This window comes from Sturnira hondurensis, unplaced genomic scaffold, assembly GCF_014824575.4.
Source record: "Sturnira hondurensis isolate 20B ecotype Veracruz unplaced genomic scaffold, ASM1482457v3 Scaffold0014384, whole genome shotgun sequence".
In the NCBI taxonomy this organism is placed as follows: domain Eukaryota; kingdom Metazoa; phylum Chordata; class Mammalia; order Chiroptera; family Phyllostomidae; genus Sturnira; species Sturnira hondurensis.
Window position 1 is genome coordinate 2,561,721 of NW_028087015.1, and position 17,041 is coordinate 2,578,761.

General features: G+C 33.8%; 1 protein-coding gene across 3 annotated transcripts in view; it reads right to left on the reverse strand.

Annotated features, from left to right (window-relative positions):
- Nucleotides 1-4,118: 4,118 nt before the first annotated feature.
- Nucleotides 4,119-17,041, reverse strand: part of SREK1 (splicing regulatory glutamic acid and lysine rich protein 1) — a 38,046-nt gene continuing 25,123 nt past the window's right edge. For 2 of the 3 annotated variants that reach the window (XM_037062834.1, XM_037062837.1), the window contains 3 exons: nucleotides 13,342-13,437; nucleotides 8,987-9,131; nucleotides 4,119-7,858 (listed from right to left, as the gene is read on the reverse strand). In XM_037062834.1, the coding sequence (XP_036918729.1) occupies nucleotides 7,709-7,858; nucleotides 8,987-9,131; nucleotides 13,342-13,437 (391 nt within the window). In that variant the 3' untranslated portion in view covers nucleotides 4,119-7,708. The remainder of the gene's footprint in view (nucleotides 7,859-8,986; nucleotides 9,132-13,341; nucleotides 13,438-17,041) is intronic. The other variant, XM_037062835.1, reaches the window with a different exon arrangement.

Consider the following 17,041-nt stretch of genomic DNA (forward strand, 5'->3'; position numbering starts at 1 on the left):
AAAACACCTATGGGGGTTGAGGCAGCAGCAGGAGAAATTCCCAGCCTCACAGCCTCACACAAACCCACCCACCCAGGAATCAGCACCAGAAGGGCCCAATTTGCTTGCGGGTCATGGATTAAGTGGCTGAAAGTTGGCCAAGAGCATTATCAAGAGGCATTGTTCCCTCTCCAACCCCTCCTTCACATGCAGCATCGCAGCAACGTGGGTTGACCCACCCTGGGGGATACCTAAGGCTCTGCCTTACTATGTAACAGGCATTTAAACTGTGATGAAGAGATAGACAGACAACCTATCAGATGCAGAGTTCAAAAAAGTGGTAATCAGGATGCTCACAGAATTGGTTGAGTATGGTCATGAAACAGAGTAACGAGTGAAGGCTAAGAAAAGTGAATTAAAGGAAAATGCACAGGGAACCAAGAGTAATGTGAAGGAAACTGGAATTCAAATCAATAGTTTGGAGCAGATGGAACAAATAAACATTCAACCAGAACAGAATGAAGAAACAAGAATTCAAAAAAATGAGGAGGCTTAGGAACCTCCAAGACAACTTTAAACTTTCCAACATCAGAATCACAGGGGTGCCAGAAGAGAATAGCAAGAAATGGAAAAGTTATTTGAAAAAATAAGAGTACTTCCCCAATCTGGCAAAGGGAATAGACTTCCAGGAAGTCCAGGAAGCTCAGAGTCCCAAAGAAGTTGGACCCAAGGAAGCACACATAGGCACATCATAATTACATCACCCAAGATTAAAGATAAGGAATCTTAAAAGCAGCAAGAGAAAAGCAGTTCCCATAAGACTATCAGCTGATTTCCCAAAAGAAAACCTTGTAGGCAAGAAGGGGCTGAAAAGAAGTATTGAAAGTCATGAAAGGCAAGGACTTACATCCAAGGTGACTCTATCCAGCAAAACTATCATTTAGAATGCTGATAAAGTGCTTCTCAGATAAGGTCAAGTTAAAGGAGATCATCATCACCGAGACCTTATCTGAAATGTCAAAGGGACTTATCTAAGAAAAAGAAGATAAACTATGAACAGTAAAATGACAACAAACTCACACCATCGAGAACTGAACCTAAAAAAAACCCCAAACAAACAAACGAACTAAGCAACTAACTAGAACAGGAACAGAATCACAGAAATGGAGACCACATGGAAGGTTATTGGGGGAGTGAGACAATGGGGGAAAAGGTACAGGGAATAAGAAGCATAAATAATAGGTACAAAATAGACAGAGGGAGGCTAAGAATAGTATATGAAATGTGGAAGTCAAAGAACTTGTATGTACTTTAGTTCACTGTCATGAACTAAAGGGTGGGGCATGTGGAGTGGGGCATACAGGGCAGAGGGGAATAAAGAGGGAAAATGTGACAACTGCAATAGCATAATCAATAACAATATTTTAAAATAACAAAAACACATGATGACATGACAGGTGTCATAACAGAATCTAACAAAACTGTTTTGAGCAAAGTTAAAGAGAACTCAGCACCACTAGAGCCATCTTAAAGATAAAACCAACTTTTTGGCCAATCCAGTAGACTTTTTCCCAACCATGCAGACTTTTTTTCAAATACTGTTGAAATGAATTTGGAAAAGTCCTGACATTGGAAGACAAATAAGTAGGCTACAGAAAAACTACAAGGAAAGGGAACTTAATTCTGACACCATAATTACCTTTCCGCTGGAGCAGATTGTTTCATGTAACAGAATCATGAGTGATACAAGAGTGCATCTAAAATATTACAGAGGAAATGCAGAATTAGGAAGACTTAGCAACTGGGACTGAGGGTAAAGATAAAGACAGAAATTAATAGTGGCAATGCAAAACCAGAAAGATGACAACTCTGGTGAAAAATGAGTAGCAGAGGTATAGACGTGAAACTGAAAATTAAATGTTTTGTTTGGAACAGGTTAAATGTACAGTGCTATCTGTTAAAATATCCAGTATTAGAATAGCTTTGTGTCAATTGCTACACTGAGAAGGTGGTTGGAAATTTAAGACTGCAACTCTGGAAAGGGAAATACAGTACTAGAGGTCACGCCTGTGTAACTGACACCATTTCCCACCTCTGATTATCACACTGTGGCTATTACATGAAAGAGTACTATAGTGTTTCTATTTTTAAAAAAAAAGAAAATAAACTACTCTTTCAGTCAATCTTAAAATGTTTTCCGTAAGAAAATGATAATGAGCCCTGGCCCGCTAGCTCAGTTGGTTGGAGTGTTGTCTTTTAATATACCAGGGTTGGAGGTTCCGTCTTTGGTCAGGGCACATGAGGGAATCAATCAATGAACACATAAATAATGGAAAACAAATTGATATTTCTCAAAAAAGTAAAAAACTTTAAAAAAGAGTCATAAAAACAAATTGTACTATAACTACGCTCAAGTACTTACTATTTAGTAACCATTCCTAACAAAAATAATACAACATAGCCATTTTGTTTGAAAGTCTGCTGTCCTCTTGTTTCCACTCTAACCTGGCATTTTTTTAAGAAGTCCTGTGGAGGTCACACACACTCCCTGCTGGTAAGGGCTACACTTTAAAGATCTCTCCTCTCTCATCCCCACACATGTACTTTAAGCTCATTTGGAAACCAAAATGGCTAATGGCCTTTAACCACAGCTGACCTACATAAAGAAGTCAATGCATAAAGCCATATATAGCCCCATCACCTCTGGACCCACTATCAGATCATACAAAATTCAGATTTATTTATCTGATAGCTAATGTATTTTTTAAGAGGACCTTTGGCTAATAGGCTCTTTCACTTAAATGACCACCCCACCCTAACACACACCATTTATTCACCAAGTAAAGAGCTATAGTTCTGAAAAATAGCAGGAATTCCACTGGCTGTTAAAAGCAGTGACAAGTTCTTGGTGTATAAATAAATACCCTAGTAAGAAGCCGTTTCTGAAAACTAAAAGGAGATTCCAAAATCAACTATCACTAGAATACTATGAAATGTCCAATGAAAAGCCTTTGACTAAAGTTACTGCCACAGAACATGAAGACTGGCCAATGTTCAGTATCTGTATTTGGTAGTAATTTTGAAACCCGGGAACCACCTGTTACTTTCTTTGTTAGAAAAACAAGCCAGCCCTGACCCATGTGACTCGGTTGGTTGGGCATCATTCTGCAGAGCAAATGATTGCTAGTTCGATTCCCAGTCAGAGCACATGCCTAGGTTCAGGATTCAGTATCAGGTCAGGGCCGCATACAAGAGGCAATTGGTCGATGTTTGTCTCATGTCAGTGTTTCTCTCCCTCTCCCCCCCACTCTAAAACAAATTTTTTAAGCTGTAAATATACAAATATATGTCTTCGAAATAAGGAAAATTACTAGTCTAGACTGGCAAAGTTTTAAGATTTTCATTTTATTAAAAATATATTAACACAATAGCAGCATCATTTGATAAATCTTTACTAGTACCATTTAGTAGTGCTACTCACAACACACACCACCTATGCAGCATCTTAATGTTTACGTTTTAAACTTTTCCCTTGATAATCCATAGTATTATGTAAAGAACACTATTGTATTAACCTAATTAAGATTAAGGACAATAATATTTAACATTAAACTGAACTACCTATACAAACACACAGTATACCAAAATGTAATCTTCTGTGGAAATCGGGAAATTCTTTAGATTGTTCCAACAGTTTTTTGCCTACCCGTAACCTTCAACTAGTAGAACTCAATCTCAACTCTAAATCTTTCGGTATGAGTTTCACAAATTTGAACTTAATATGATTAAGAAATTATTTCCCCAGCAAATAAATGTTAATCACAAATGAAGGGAACTATTCGTTCCAATCCTGGGAAAATAATGTGAAGCTTCCCAAGAAGCTGGCAATTTTCAAAATTAAAGTGTTAGATACAAGTAAATTTAAAAATCAGGCACCAGACTACAAACCTGCTTTTAAAAACAATGTGTTAAGGAATGTTATATTAAATATAAACTAAAAATTATAATAAATTAATTGCTAGAAATGATAAAAGTACTTTAAAATAAAATGGAAAAAAATCTAGTCATTAATTATTAAATTCAACCTAATAGAATATGAAACAAAGTCATTAATAGCTTTAGCTTTTATTTTTGAAATAATGTATGAGTCTTCAGGCAGAATCATCAATAAAAATGTACTAAGGAAAACAAATTCATCCACCAACCCAAGATTAAGGAGGGAAGTCAATTTTAGTTTTAAAAGATTAATAATTTATTACATTTATACTGTATTCTTATGTTCAGAAATAAAATGTAGCCATTTTAAGAGCACTAACTTTTGAAATTTGAAAATAAATTTAAATACTACATTAATAAACATAAAGAAAAAAAGTATAGAAGTAGCAAAGTTTTAAAAAATATTCAAACGCGTAAAGAAACATGCTTTGTTGAAACGGCTTCACATCATCTGCCCATTTAAATTCATAGTATCTTTTGAAGAATATAAGGACTAACTGAAATGTAAAGTTATTCAATGTATCCCTCCAAAAGGATTCACTTTAATTGCTAATTCGACTACTAAGGATTTAAATCAAACTATATTATTTCTAATAGATTTTTGAAAGTTTTAAAAGCCTATTACTATATGTATATTATAATCCTTAAATTTGAATATTGTTGAAAAATTTAGATCAAGTTTTTTAAGATTTAAGATAATAATATAACAACATATATAGAAATGAATGGGAATCCTGAATGACTAATATCACAAGATATTATTTTCTGAACAAAATATTATTCGAAATGTCAGGTTTTTTTTTTAATTGAGCATGTCAAAATTTAAGCCACTGACACCTCTGAAGATTAACATGGCATACAGTGAACCTCTTGAAAAACAGAATTCTAAACAGAAAATCACAAGCTGACTAGTGTTTGCAATTGTAACAGATGGAAAATAATAACTAAGGAGATGGTTACAGAAGTTAAAAGTTTATACTTGTTTTCTCACATGAAACTGTCTACCTTATGAAGGGCCATTTTATATTGTCATTTTAGTGTGCACTGCTGAAAAGCAAGAACCAGAGAGCCAACAGAATTTGTCTAGAATGATGAAGAGCAATTACAGTTTAAGAACAGAGGATACTCTCTGTATGGTCAAGCTAAAAAAAGGTAATTTACAGGAGTCTTCAAGTATAAAACGGCTGTCTTCTTGGCCTTATTCTCAAGTTTTTCTGACAACATCTAAACCTGGCATGAACAAGAATAATTTTAAAGAAAAAACAAAATACCTTTCTGAAAGAAAATAACAAATGGAAACATATTAGCTCTCGTAAGTGAACAAAGAGAATGTTTATCTGTCTCTCACCACCCACCGCCCCCCCCCCCAGTATCTATAGGCCCTAGAACACTTTGCTTCCATAAGCCCTAAATGAAGAAAATGATTTCACTTTTCCGAGATCTCTTGTATTCCTACTTATGTCCACCTTCTACAAATCACCGTCTTTCATTATTTTAAAGCTGATTAAATATCAGCAAGAAAAATAATTAGCAGCAGGACCCAAATTAAATGTTAATTACAACATCAAAAACATTTAATAGAAAACACCTCAAAGTTTAAATGACTGTTTTATAGACACCACACAAACATGCACTCCGTGTCAAAACAATTTCTATAGAAACTGAAAAAGAACAGGATAAAACTAAGATGCTGTTTTGAAATGCATAAACAAATACTTTCCTCTAAAATACTTAGCTTTATTAGAGAAATGGTACTAAAAATAACAAAGATTCAAACATTTGCTCTATTCTACTTACATATCATAAATAAGACAACTGTTGATGCTAGACATAAGTACTCCTTCGCGATCTTTCCATATTCACCAAGCATTCTTGTATCAGAATAAGCTGTTTACTAGCCAACCGTATGTGGTTGAATGATTAAAATGACCACCTATACTTTACATAGTAAAGCATTTTCAAAAATTTTAATGTACACAGTGACAAAAAGGAAAAAATACCACAGTAATTCTGGACACATGAAGAGTAATTAAGCAGCTTCATAATCAAATCAGGCTTCATTATTTGCAATAAGGGCAATTCTTTCCATTCTTCACCAAATACTTAAATTTCAATAATATTAACATTAAAAGAAAACTCATGTTGAAACCAAGAAACTGATGTGCTACACAGCTTTTTAAATCTATAAGATGAGGTAAGGCAACTGAGTAATTTGATTGTATTAGATTGTATTAAAATAATTATACTTGATTTTTCAAGAACATGCTAATTAAAAGGTATAACTTTTTTGGAAATATAAACAATAATGAAAAGTTTTGAAACCATGAGTTATAGTATTGGGGAAAATATTAACAATGTTATCATTTCACTACTTGCATACTTTCTTCAAAAAATGAACCTAAGAATGATGGATGACCTGTACTTTAAACCAAGTAAACATACCCTTAAACACGAAACCACCTCATGTGTTCTCCTTTAAGTACAATTTCTGCACACCATTTATGAGAAAATGATTAAGAGGTAATAATTAAGGCCATCCATGTAGACAACTAAAGGGTTTGCTTTAAGTAAATTAAGAACATGCTTCATTTTTAATTATCACAGTATAAAACTGATGGTCCCAAAACTGCACTGTTGTTTTAAAAGCTCTAAAGTCATTCTTGAAAACAGGACTTCCCTCTCATGTTGGGTGAACTAAATAAGAAGCTCTTCTGACATATCACTTACACACTTCTCTATGGGAGTGAATGGAATATCCACCTAAATTCCATATGACTTGAGAATGACTAGCACATACAAAATTCTAGAAAACAGTATACCACGTCGTAGAAGGCACTAAAGCTTCTGCTTGTGCTCCCATAGCCCATTTTGAAAACCCAAGTTTTCTTTTTATAATTGACACCTTTGCCACCTACCGCTGACAACACACACTGCAATATTATTTATAATAAGCTTGGAAATGTCAAGAAAGTTAAAAAAGAAGTGCTTACTTTGTGGGGAAATCCAATGATTCTAAACACCGAATACTAATACATTATTATTAGTATTCAACAGAGTCATTCTTCCTTTGGAAAGAGAACAGTAGTAGCATGCATTGAAGGTTGTTTTTTAATCCACTTATTTAAGCAATTTTAATCTGTAAAACTATTTTAAAGAAAAACTGCTGTCCTAAACAGTGAAAAAAAGAAAACACAATAGTGAGAATTTAACACAATCACTATAAATCATGTGAAGTGTTAAAACTTCTTACATATTTGCACTTACAAGGGTATGTATTTGCACCAATTTCAAGCACATCATCAATTTGTATATATCGAAATTTAAAAAAAAAAGGTAAAACAATACAAAATTCAGTAACTAGAACTTTTTAAAAGAGCCTCCAATGCTTGTCTCCAGTCTTTATGGGTAGTACAAATTTGGATCTTTAATGTCCCATTTACTTGTAATGGTTCTTGGCAAACACTAACAAACCACATGACAAGTGTGTCAGCCACCATGGAAATGCACAGATTTTACAAGATGAGGTTTGGGTAACATCTGGTATTTTCATGATGCCCATGCTTTATTTTCTTACTCAGTAACAAGATGGCCACAAGGTCACCTAACAACTAGAACAGCTGTTAGCTTCTATCTTTATACTCAACTGGATCTCTTCACCGTTTAACATCTTGTTAAGAGAAGTAAAAGCTTTGGATTTCATTCCAGCATGTGTTTGGAGGTGCATTTGTTGGTCCTATACCGCTTCTGTTTTGGTAGAGAGGTTTTCTTCATTTGGCTGACAATTCCCATTCTGCTGCACTTTGTTTTCCTCAGTCCTAGGTGCATCCTTGTCATCTGCTTCTTTACTCACACTTGATTCTGGTTCTTTATTGTGCTCCTTCTCCTACAATGAATATTAAGATACATGTTTAGTATTTTTCTCAAGAGATGCCTGCTATTACCTTTGCTCATGGTTAAAATATGTGACTTTCTGTTTTGTGAATTAATAAAATGGGATATTTTCTCCCACTACCTCTTCATATAAATAGAATATGCAAACATGTATCAGTATGTCTTTTATACTTCTAAAAGACAGACAATCCATGGAAATTAAATTAAAATAAAAATAGATCAACAGAAAGTCTAAGGAAGTGTTCAATACATGTCCTCTGACTTCAAAAAATGTGACAGGTCTGCTGAAAGAGTAGAACAGTTACCAATCCCAAGGATGCCAGGATAGATTTGTAATCTGAATCCCAAGGAAGCAAAAATAAGGGAATACAGAAAAGGAAATCACTATTCCTCCTAACAAAGACTGTTCAAGAACAGTTCAAATTCTGCCCTCATCTTAAGGTAGAATTGAATGACAGCATGCAGAATAGTGCCTGGCACACTGGTAAATGCTTAACAAACCCAAGTTATCAATGTTACCAACGACAATAAACTACTATCAGAATGAGAGTAAATAAAACTGTTAAGATGAAAGCTCCAGAATTCATAATTAATTTTCAAATACAGGTTATACCAGTAAAACAAAGGAATAAGCTCTTAGATTAAGCTCTTTCATAAGCTCTTAGATTACTCAAAAAACCTTACTTGGTGAAATTTGGTTTGCCATTAATTATTCTAATTCAACAAACCTGATTTCAGTATATGTTACAAAACCAATAATGACAGAACCGTCAACCTTGCTGAAACAAATATACTGAGGAGAAGGGTGTCAGGTAGAAATCCTAGTATAAAATCAAACACATCTGTTACATGTAGATAAGTTTAAATTTTTCCTATTGTATGCCATTCTATGATTCTCTAAAATAAGAAACGTGATTGTTTAAATTTCAATTAGCTTTATCTCATCCCCTCAAAATTTAGTTAAAAAAATGTCAATGTAATAATATGAGAAAATATTAAAAAAACATGTAAGACACAATTGCCCTCAAGGAGCTTTTAGCCTAAAACTACTTCTATGCAACAAAGAACAATCTTAATTATTAATTATTCAAAGCCTAAACACTGAATGACCATTGCTTACTTTAAGTGAAGTATTGTTCTTCTCCATCTTTTCCTTCCCATCTCTGTCGTTAGAATTCTTCCTCGTAGAGGTTGAACGTTCTCTCTCTCTTCTTTCACTGATATGGTCCCTTTCTTTTTCTCTCTTTTTATCTTTCTTATTTCTGCTATAAGAACATTGACAGTGTCAGTTAATTTGTAAGAAATTAAAGACCTGCTATACTAATGACAAAATATTCTTATCTAACACTAAAGCGTTGTATAGAAGCCCATCAGTAACTTAGTTTAACCAAGTAACACTGGTAAATGATATTGTCAATTTATTGGTTCTTAAACACAATTGAGAGTTATCTGCTATAATAAGGATCAAATAAAAACAAATATATACATTTTTAACCCACATTTTCACAGGAAAGAGGAATAAGCAAAAAGGACTGAAAAGAGGATATGGCTCCCAGGCAGGACTACCAGCAAAACTAGAACTTCACGGAAGTTATCATGCCACATGCCCCCACCCTGCACGGCTACAAAGAAGTCCCACCAATGCAAGAGCAAAAGTTAAGCAGAAGATGGAATGAAAATGTTTCATTTATTTAAAGAAAAAGGTACCCTTAAAATTAAAGGGAAATAAATAATACATTTCACATAAGAAGCTTAACAAATAACTTCTACTCAAAACAGCCCTGATATGGAATTCTAAACTTTCTTAATTATAAACAGTTTAAAAAAACAAAGACCACTGAAATAGAGACACTCAGGAAACAAATCCAAGTGTATATGAAAAGTCAGTATAACAAAAGTGGCATCTCAAATCAATGGAGAAAAGACGTCTTTTATAAATAAAAGGTTTGGAGACAATTGAATTATTATTTCGTAAGTGATAAAGTTGGATCTATATCTCATTCCACATAAATAAATAATCCAAATGGGTTGAAGACCCAAATTACTTTAAGTAAAACAACCCACTACTAGAAGAAAATATGGCTGAATTTCTTCAATGTAGTTGAAGGAAAATATTTTTTAAACCATGACTAAGATTCTAGGTCCATAAAAGTAAAGATTATCTACATAAATTTTTGCAAAGCAAAACCCACCACTAGCATATTTGGAAGAAAATGACAAACCAAAAAATATAGATTTGCAACATATCTCTGTGTACATGTATCTTTATATATAACTCTTGAAAGTCAAGGGAACAAATTCATCAAACAGAAAAAAATTCTTAGAAATAAATTTAACCAAGGTAGCAAAAAAATTGCTGTGAGCAATAAAGACAAATAGATGGAAAGAAATCTGTGTTCATCAGGAAGACTTAAATATTGTAAAGATGACAACAGTATTCAAAGTGACCTAAAGGTTCAGTACAATCCCTATGAAAATCCCATTGGGTATCATTAGCAGAAACAGAAAACCCACCCTAAAACTCATATGGAATGTTGAGGGACATCAAATAGCCAAAATAATCTTAAGAAGGACAAAGCTGGCATTAAGCATCAGACCTATAGACCAACAGAACAGAAAAGAAAGCCCAGAAGTGAACTCATATATGGTCAAATAATTTTTTTTACAAAGATGCCAAGACCCATTCCATAAGGAAAGGACAACCTTTTCAACAAATTGTTCTGGGAAAACCATATAGCGATATGCAAGTTGGAATTGAACCTTCACTTTAAACCACATACAAAAATTAACTCAAAATCAATCAGAAAACTAAACATATAAGCTAAAACTAAAAAAGCCTTACAAGAAAACATAGGGAAAACTCTTCATGGCATTGGATTTAAGCAATGATTTCTTGGATATGACACTAAAAGGACAAGCAGCAAAAGGGAAAAATAAATTTGACCCCATCAAAATTATAAAGCTTTTGCACATCAAGGTACTATCAAATAAAAAAAGACAACCAACCCACAGAATCAGAGAAAACATTTTTAAATCATGTATCTAGTAAAAAAAAATATCCAGAATATAACGAACTCTTACAACAACAAAAAATAAATAATCCAATTCAAAATGTACAAAAACTTGAATAGATATTTCTTCAAAGAAGATATACAAGTGGTAAATAAGCATGTGAAAAAAATGGTCAACATTACTAATCATTGGAGAAATGCAAATCAAAACCACAATGATGTACCACTACACACTCACTAGAATGGCTATAATCAGAGGCAATCAGGAATGAGTCTTAGTGAACAGGCAGAGACAGTAGAACCGATGAATGTGGCTGATGGGAATGTAATGTGGCACAGCTACTTTGGAAAACAAGTTGGCAATTTCTCAAAAAGATAAAAGAGAAAAGCTGTTATGACTCTGCAATGACCACTCCTGGTAAATCTCCAAAAAATGAAAATGTGTCCACTCAAAAATATATACATGAATATTTAAAGCAGCATTTTTTCATAACATCCAAAAATAGATGAAATATCCATCAACTAATGAATGGATAAATAAAATGTTTATGTCCTATGTAAATTTTTAAAACATGTAATACATGACTATTTAGTCAGGGGTACTGACCTCTTTTCCCTTAGATTGTCAAATAAAATAAAAACAACCACAACACAACAATAGCCAACTGGTGTGAGTAAAATCAAAATTATACCTATTTTTTTGTCAGATCAGCAAAAAATATGTATTTTTTTGGCATGCTGCAGAATTTTAGTTACTAGTTCATGTGCGTCATGTGATTAAAAAGGTTGAAAATCGCTGGCATAGAAGGTCCAGAAATAGACCCAAATAGAAAAATGCAGTACACGACAAAAGCAACATCTCAAACTAATGTTAAAAAAATTGAGTTTTTGATAAATGGTATTAGAACTACAGACAAGCATTTGGAAAAAATAAAATAAAACTGGACTCATGCCATATGGTACATATAGATAAACTAATAGACCAAAAATATAAATGTAAAAACATAAAAGTAGAAGAAAAATGAGAATTCTATTGTAACCTTAGAATTAGGAAAAACCTTTTAAAACTTATGACAAAAAAGAGAAATCATAACGGAAAAATACTTGAGAAATTAAATTACATAAAAAATTTTAAAATTAGTATTTAAAACCTGGTATTTAAATATGACAAATTACAGGCCCTGGCTGGTGTAGCTCAGTGGATTGAGCACGGGCCTGTGAACTAAGGGCTCGTGGTTCAATTCCCACTCAGGACACATGCCTGGGTTGCAGACCAGTTCCCAGTATGTGGCACATGAGAGGCAACCATATATTGATATTTCTCTCTTTCCCTTCCCTCTAAAGATAATGAGTTAAAAACTTTAATAAATAAATAAATAAATAAATAAATAAAGCAAATTACTAAACAGTTACTAAATAGATTATTATTTAAAACTATTTTGCTCAACATATTAGCAAATATGCAAATTCTGTATTACTTCATTTGTAAGGGTGGTAAACTTAGAAAAGATAAGTTGACAACTAGGAATGATACTTGAAATCAAATCACTAAAGAATAATATCCCCAATACAAAAAGAGCTCTTTAAAATAATAGAAAACAGACTCTATAGGAAAACTGGCAATACACAGAAAAAGGCACAAATGGCCTTCATATATACATAGAGATGCTTACCTTCACTTTTAAGAGAAATGCAACTAAATTCAAATTTACTGTATGTTGGTACCATTTCTCATCTATCAGGTGTGCAAAAACCCGTAACTTTTGATTCTATAACCTATTATAGCTGTCAGGAAATATGCACTCCCATACAGTTCATTAAAGTACAAGGGACTGCCAATCCTTGCCGGGAGGGGTGGGGGGGTGGCACTACAGAACTAGTTCTCGACACTATGAACACAATCTTCTGACTCAACATTAGTATTTCTAGAGAATTGAGAATTTTCCCACATACTTGCACACTACAAAATGAGGTAAGTCCAAAGCTCTTCATTACAGTATTGTACATTTTATAACAGAAAAATTAAGAAAAACCATTCTACTGCAGGCCAGTTACACTAAGGTACTATCCTACAATGAAAAGTGCGTGCGGTTGCAAAAACAAATAAAGCAGCTCAGTCTGACAAATATGGAAAGATCTGATAGTTAAGTGACAAAACCAAGTGCACAACAGTGTGTCTATTTTGTAATAAAAACTACATATTCTTAGCTTGTATGTGTGTGTGTGTGTGTGTGTATGAATGAAACTGGAAAGATACACAAAAACTGTAAAAGTCATCACAAGGACAGAGTACATGGGCACGCAGGTGGAAATTTAGATCTATCAGTGAGTAACTTCTTGTATTTTTGATCTCTGAACCACGCAAATGTATTATATTATTCTTTTAGAACTATAAAGACTGAAGAAAAATTACCCTCCCAACTCCCTGCTTCCTCCTCAGTTTCAGCATATGTTTTCAACCTACCTCCGAGGAGATGGAGACCTAGAAGACTTCCTTTTTATCGTTTTTGATGTTCTTGGGGATCTGGAAGAACTCCTGCTCCTCCTCCTACGTCTTTCCCTGAAAGTCAAAGATAATGCCATTTTTTTTTAAAGCAAGTTAAATAAACACCAATTCAAATACAGAAAGGAAAGTCTTTAATGCTCTCAAGTGAATAGTATTCTTTGGAGGCCAGTTTAAATGTATGTCCTTTACAAGCACATTTCTTTTATTTAATTTTAGTGTAGGTCAAATTATGAACCATAAGTCTTACAGACTGATACAAAGATATCCTAAGATTTCATATCAGAAAGGGTACAGGAGCTCCAATTCACCTGATTTATTTGAACAAATATATGTTCAGTATAAAAAAATATAAATGGATGTTTTGGATTCTCTCAAATATGTCCTTCCTTAGCATCCAAAACTGTTTTGTTTATTAGACTCTGTCGTGCATCTGGTTAGCTCCTTGCTGCCCCACTGTGGATTATCTTGTAACAAGGAAACACGACTTTTTCAAGAACTTAAAGATAAGTTGGCTTGCAAAATGTGAACTTCTCAGACCCAAGTATTCAGAATATCTCTGAAGAAGTATTTACATTAACTCATCTTATGCTTTACCTTCCCATCTCCTATCATTTCATTACTGTTGTTCTGTTATTTAAAGTTGAGTGCACAGTTGCTTAGATATAAGTAAAATACTTAAAACCAGGATTTAAATATGACAAAGTAAAAAAAATTACTAAATAATTTCTAAGGTAGCCAACTTAGAAACAATAAATTTCAAGGTGTCCATAATTCAGGGGATGAGGTATGAGGACACAGTTTATTCTACCTAAAGTTCTCTCCTCCATTACCCAACTTTATTTCCAGGATGTCCCCAAATTATATTTCTGACTGATGAAGAAACTAGACAACAATATTCCATTCAATCAATGCTCCTCTGTACCAGCTCAGCAGCAGAACCTGAAGTACTTCCATCACAGCATGAGAACATCAGTGCATCCCAGACATGAAGTTTACACAAAAGAGCCCCACCTTGACCACTCTGGCTCTTTACTTGCATGTTTAGGAAGCACGACATACAGGGGCATGTAGTAACAAGCAGCTGATGGTAAGAGACAAGACTGAACAGAGAGCAATCTAGAATATCAACTAGTTGAGAAAGAAGTGAGCAGCTATAGTGTGAAGAACTGCAATTAATTAGAATTAGATTTAAAATTTGCTTCCACACCTTACCAGCTGAACTGCAGTCATACTGCTTTTAATCTAAATCTCAGTTTTTCCCACTGTAAAATGGAGGTACCAAACTCTGCAGTGTCGTTATGAGGATTTCAGGTAATACTAAAAAGTACCAAGCATAGTGCCTGGTACATTTCTGGTGCTCAGGATGTATTTTCTCATTCCCTTTCTTGGTTTCACCTTTGTTGACAGTAACTTTTAAGCATTAAATCTTTTTTATATATAAAAATTTTCTTTAAAGAAGTACATTAGGTGACAATGTTGGAAATAAAAATACTAAGTAGACAATTTTATGAGCAATTGAAATGTTTCCCATTTATTTATTTAATAAATGGAAAACACTTAAAAAGGCAGAAAAATTATAGAAGAAATTTTAACTCTCCACCAAGCTCTTCGGAAAGCATGAAACACCCCAAACTGCCAAACCTTTGGGAACTAATATTAGTCAGCATTTATTCTCCAGGCCCAGGGTTATTTAGGAATATACTTAGGATTGAATGTGAACATCTGAACTTTCTTAAATACCAAGCAACTTAAAAATGGGCCATGAAAAAGTTAAACATTTCATAGTCTTCAGAAAAAGTAAATTCAACTAAATTAAAAGGAATAAAAACATTAGTTGGTGTTGTGAACAATGATATCTAAACAATCAAGTAAACACAAAAGAATGTGTAACATACAATCAATAAAATCACTGTGCCATAAATGTCCAGTGTCAGGCTCAATTGATACCCACAGTAAATGAGGTTAATTAATTCTTCGGTTTTGATCCACTGTCCTAAAATACAACCTGTCTATTTCAAGCCCCATTCAAACATATACTGTTCCTTTCAACTTTATGTTTATGAGGCAGTTTTTTAAAACGGGTGGCTAGTGCTGATTAGAGAATTCTCAAGTAAACTTAATCTCTAAAAAAAGAAAGAGCTACTACACTTGTGATACCAAAGCACAGAGATGATGGAAAATTTCTTCTATGCTTCCTCATGTTTTAAAACCATAATAATAGTCTTCACACAGGCTTATTTTAAGATTAAATAAGGTTAGTCGTGAAAAATTGCTGAGATATAAAATCTGGCAAACAGAAAAGCACTCAGCCCTGGTTGGTGTGGCTCAGTGGATTGAGTGCCCGTCTGTGAACCTAAGGGTCACTGGTTTGATTTCTACTCAGGGCACATGCCTGAGTTGTGAACCAGAGGCAAACAGACATTGCTGTTTCTCTCCCTTTCTCCCTTCCTTCCTTCTGTCTAAAAATAAAATAAAATCTTTAAAAGCATTCAATAAATGCTTGTGATTATCCTGTATTATCTAACCAAAGATTAACATTAAGAACAAGCTACTAAAACACAAGAGACAGAGCTGTCCCAGAAATAATTTTCTATAAAAACTTATATTTAAAATAGCTTGCAAACTTGCTTATATATTAATATTTTAATATATACTTTAATACACATTAGTAAGTGCTATTTATTTATAGTCATAGTATCATCTGGAACAAAGAATATAGGCTAGATAATCTTGAATCAATGAAGGTCCTCATTTTGCTGCTGTTATTATGGCAACCTACTCTACCTGGTAGCAGCACACCTATTAATACATTAAAGGAACAGTCCCAAGAAACGGGCAAAACCTTAAAATTGACACAATAAACACTCAACACAGTAGTCCCGTAAAAATTAACTTAGATGAAAAAATGACTAACACTGTAGCTTTACAAATCATTCTGCATAATAAATCTTACTACACTAATCCATAGAATTGCAGAAGACTAAGAGGTTAATTTTTCTGTATTTAAAAAACAAAACAAAACAAAACCCTTGAGCTATTTCCATGTCTTCGCTACTGTGAATAATGCTGCAATGAACATAGGGGTACATATATCTTTGGAAATAAATGTTTTTAAATTTTAGGGGTGGATACCCAGAAGACAGATTGGTGGGTCATATGGTAACTCTCTTAATTTTCTGAGGAACCTCCATACTGTTTTCTACAGTGGCTGCACCAGTTTACATTTCCACCAGCAGTGAATAAGGGTTCCTTATTCTCCACAACTTCTCCAACACTAGTTATTACTTACTTGTCTTGTTCATAAAAGCCATCCTGACAGGTGTGAGCTGATGTTGAACTGTCCTTTGATACATGACTGGACAAAGATGTGGTACAAATATACAATGGACTACTACTTGACTATAAGAAAAGATGAAATACTGCGATCTGCGACAACATGGATGGATCTTGAGAGTATCATGCTAAGTGAAATTAAGTCAGAAAAAGTCAAGAACCATATGATTTCACTCATATGTGGGATATAAAACTGAAAGCAACAAATGAGCAATACAAACAAAAACTCATAGACACAGACAACAAACAGTACGGTGGATACCAGAGCAAAAAGGGGCTTAAGGGTATGAAGGTAATGGGGGTCAAATAAATATATGGTGACAAA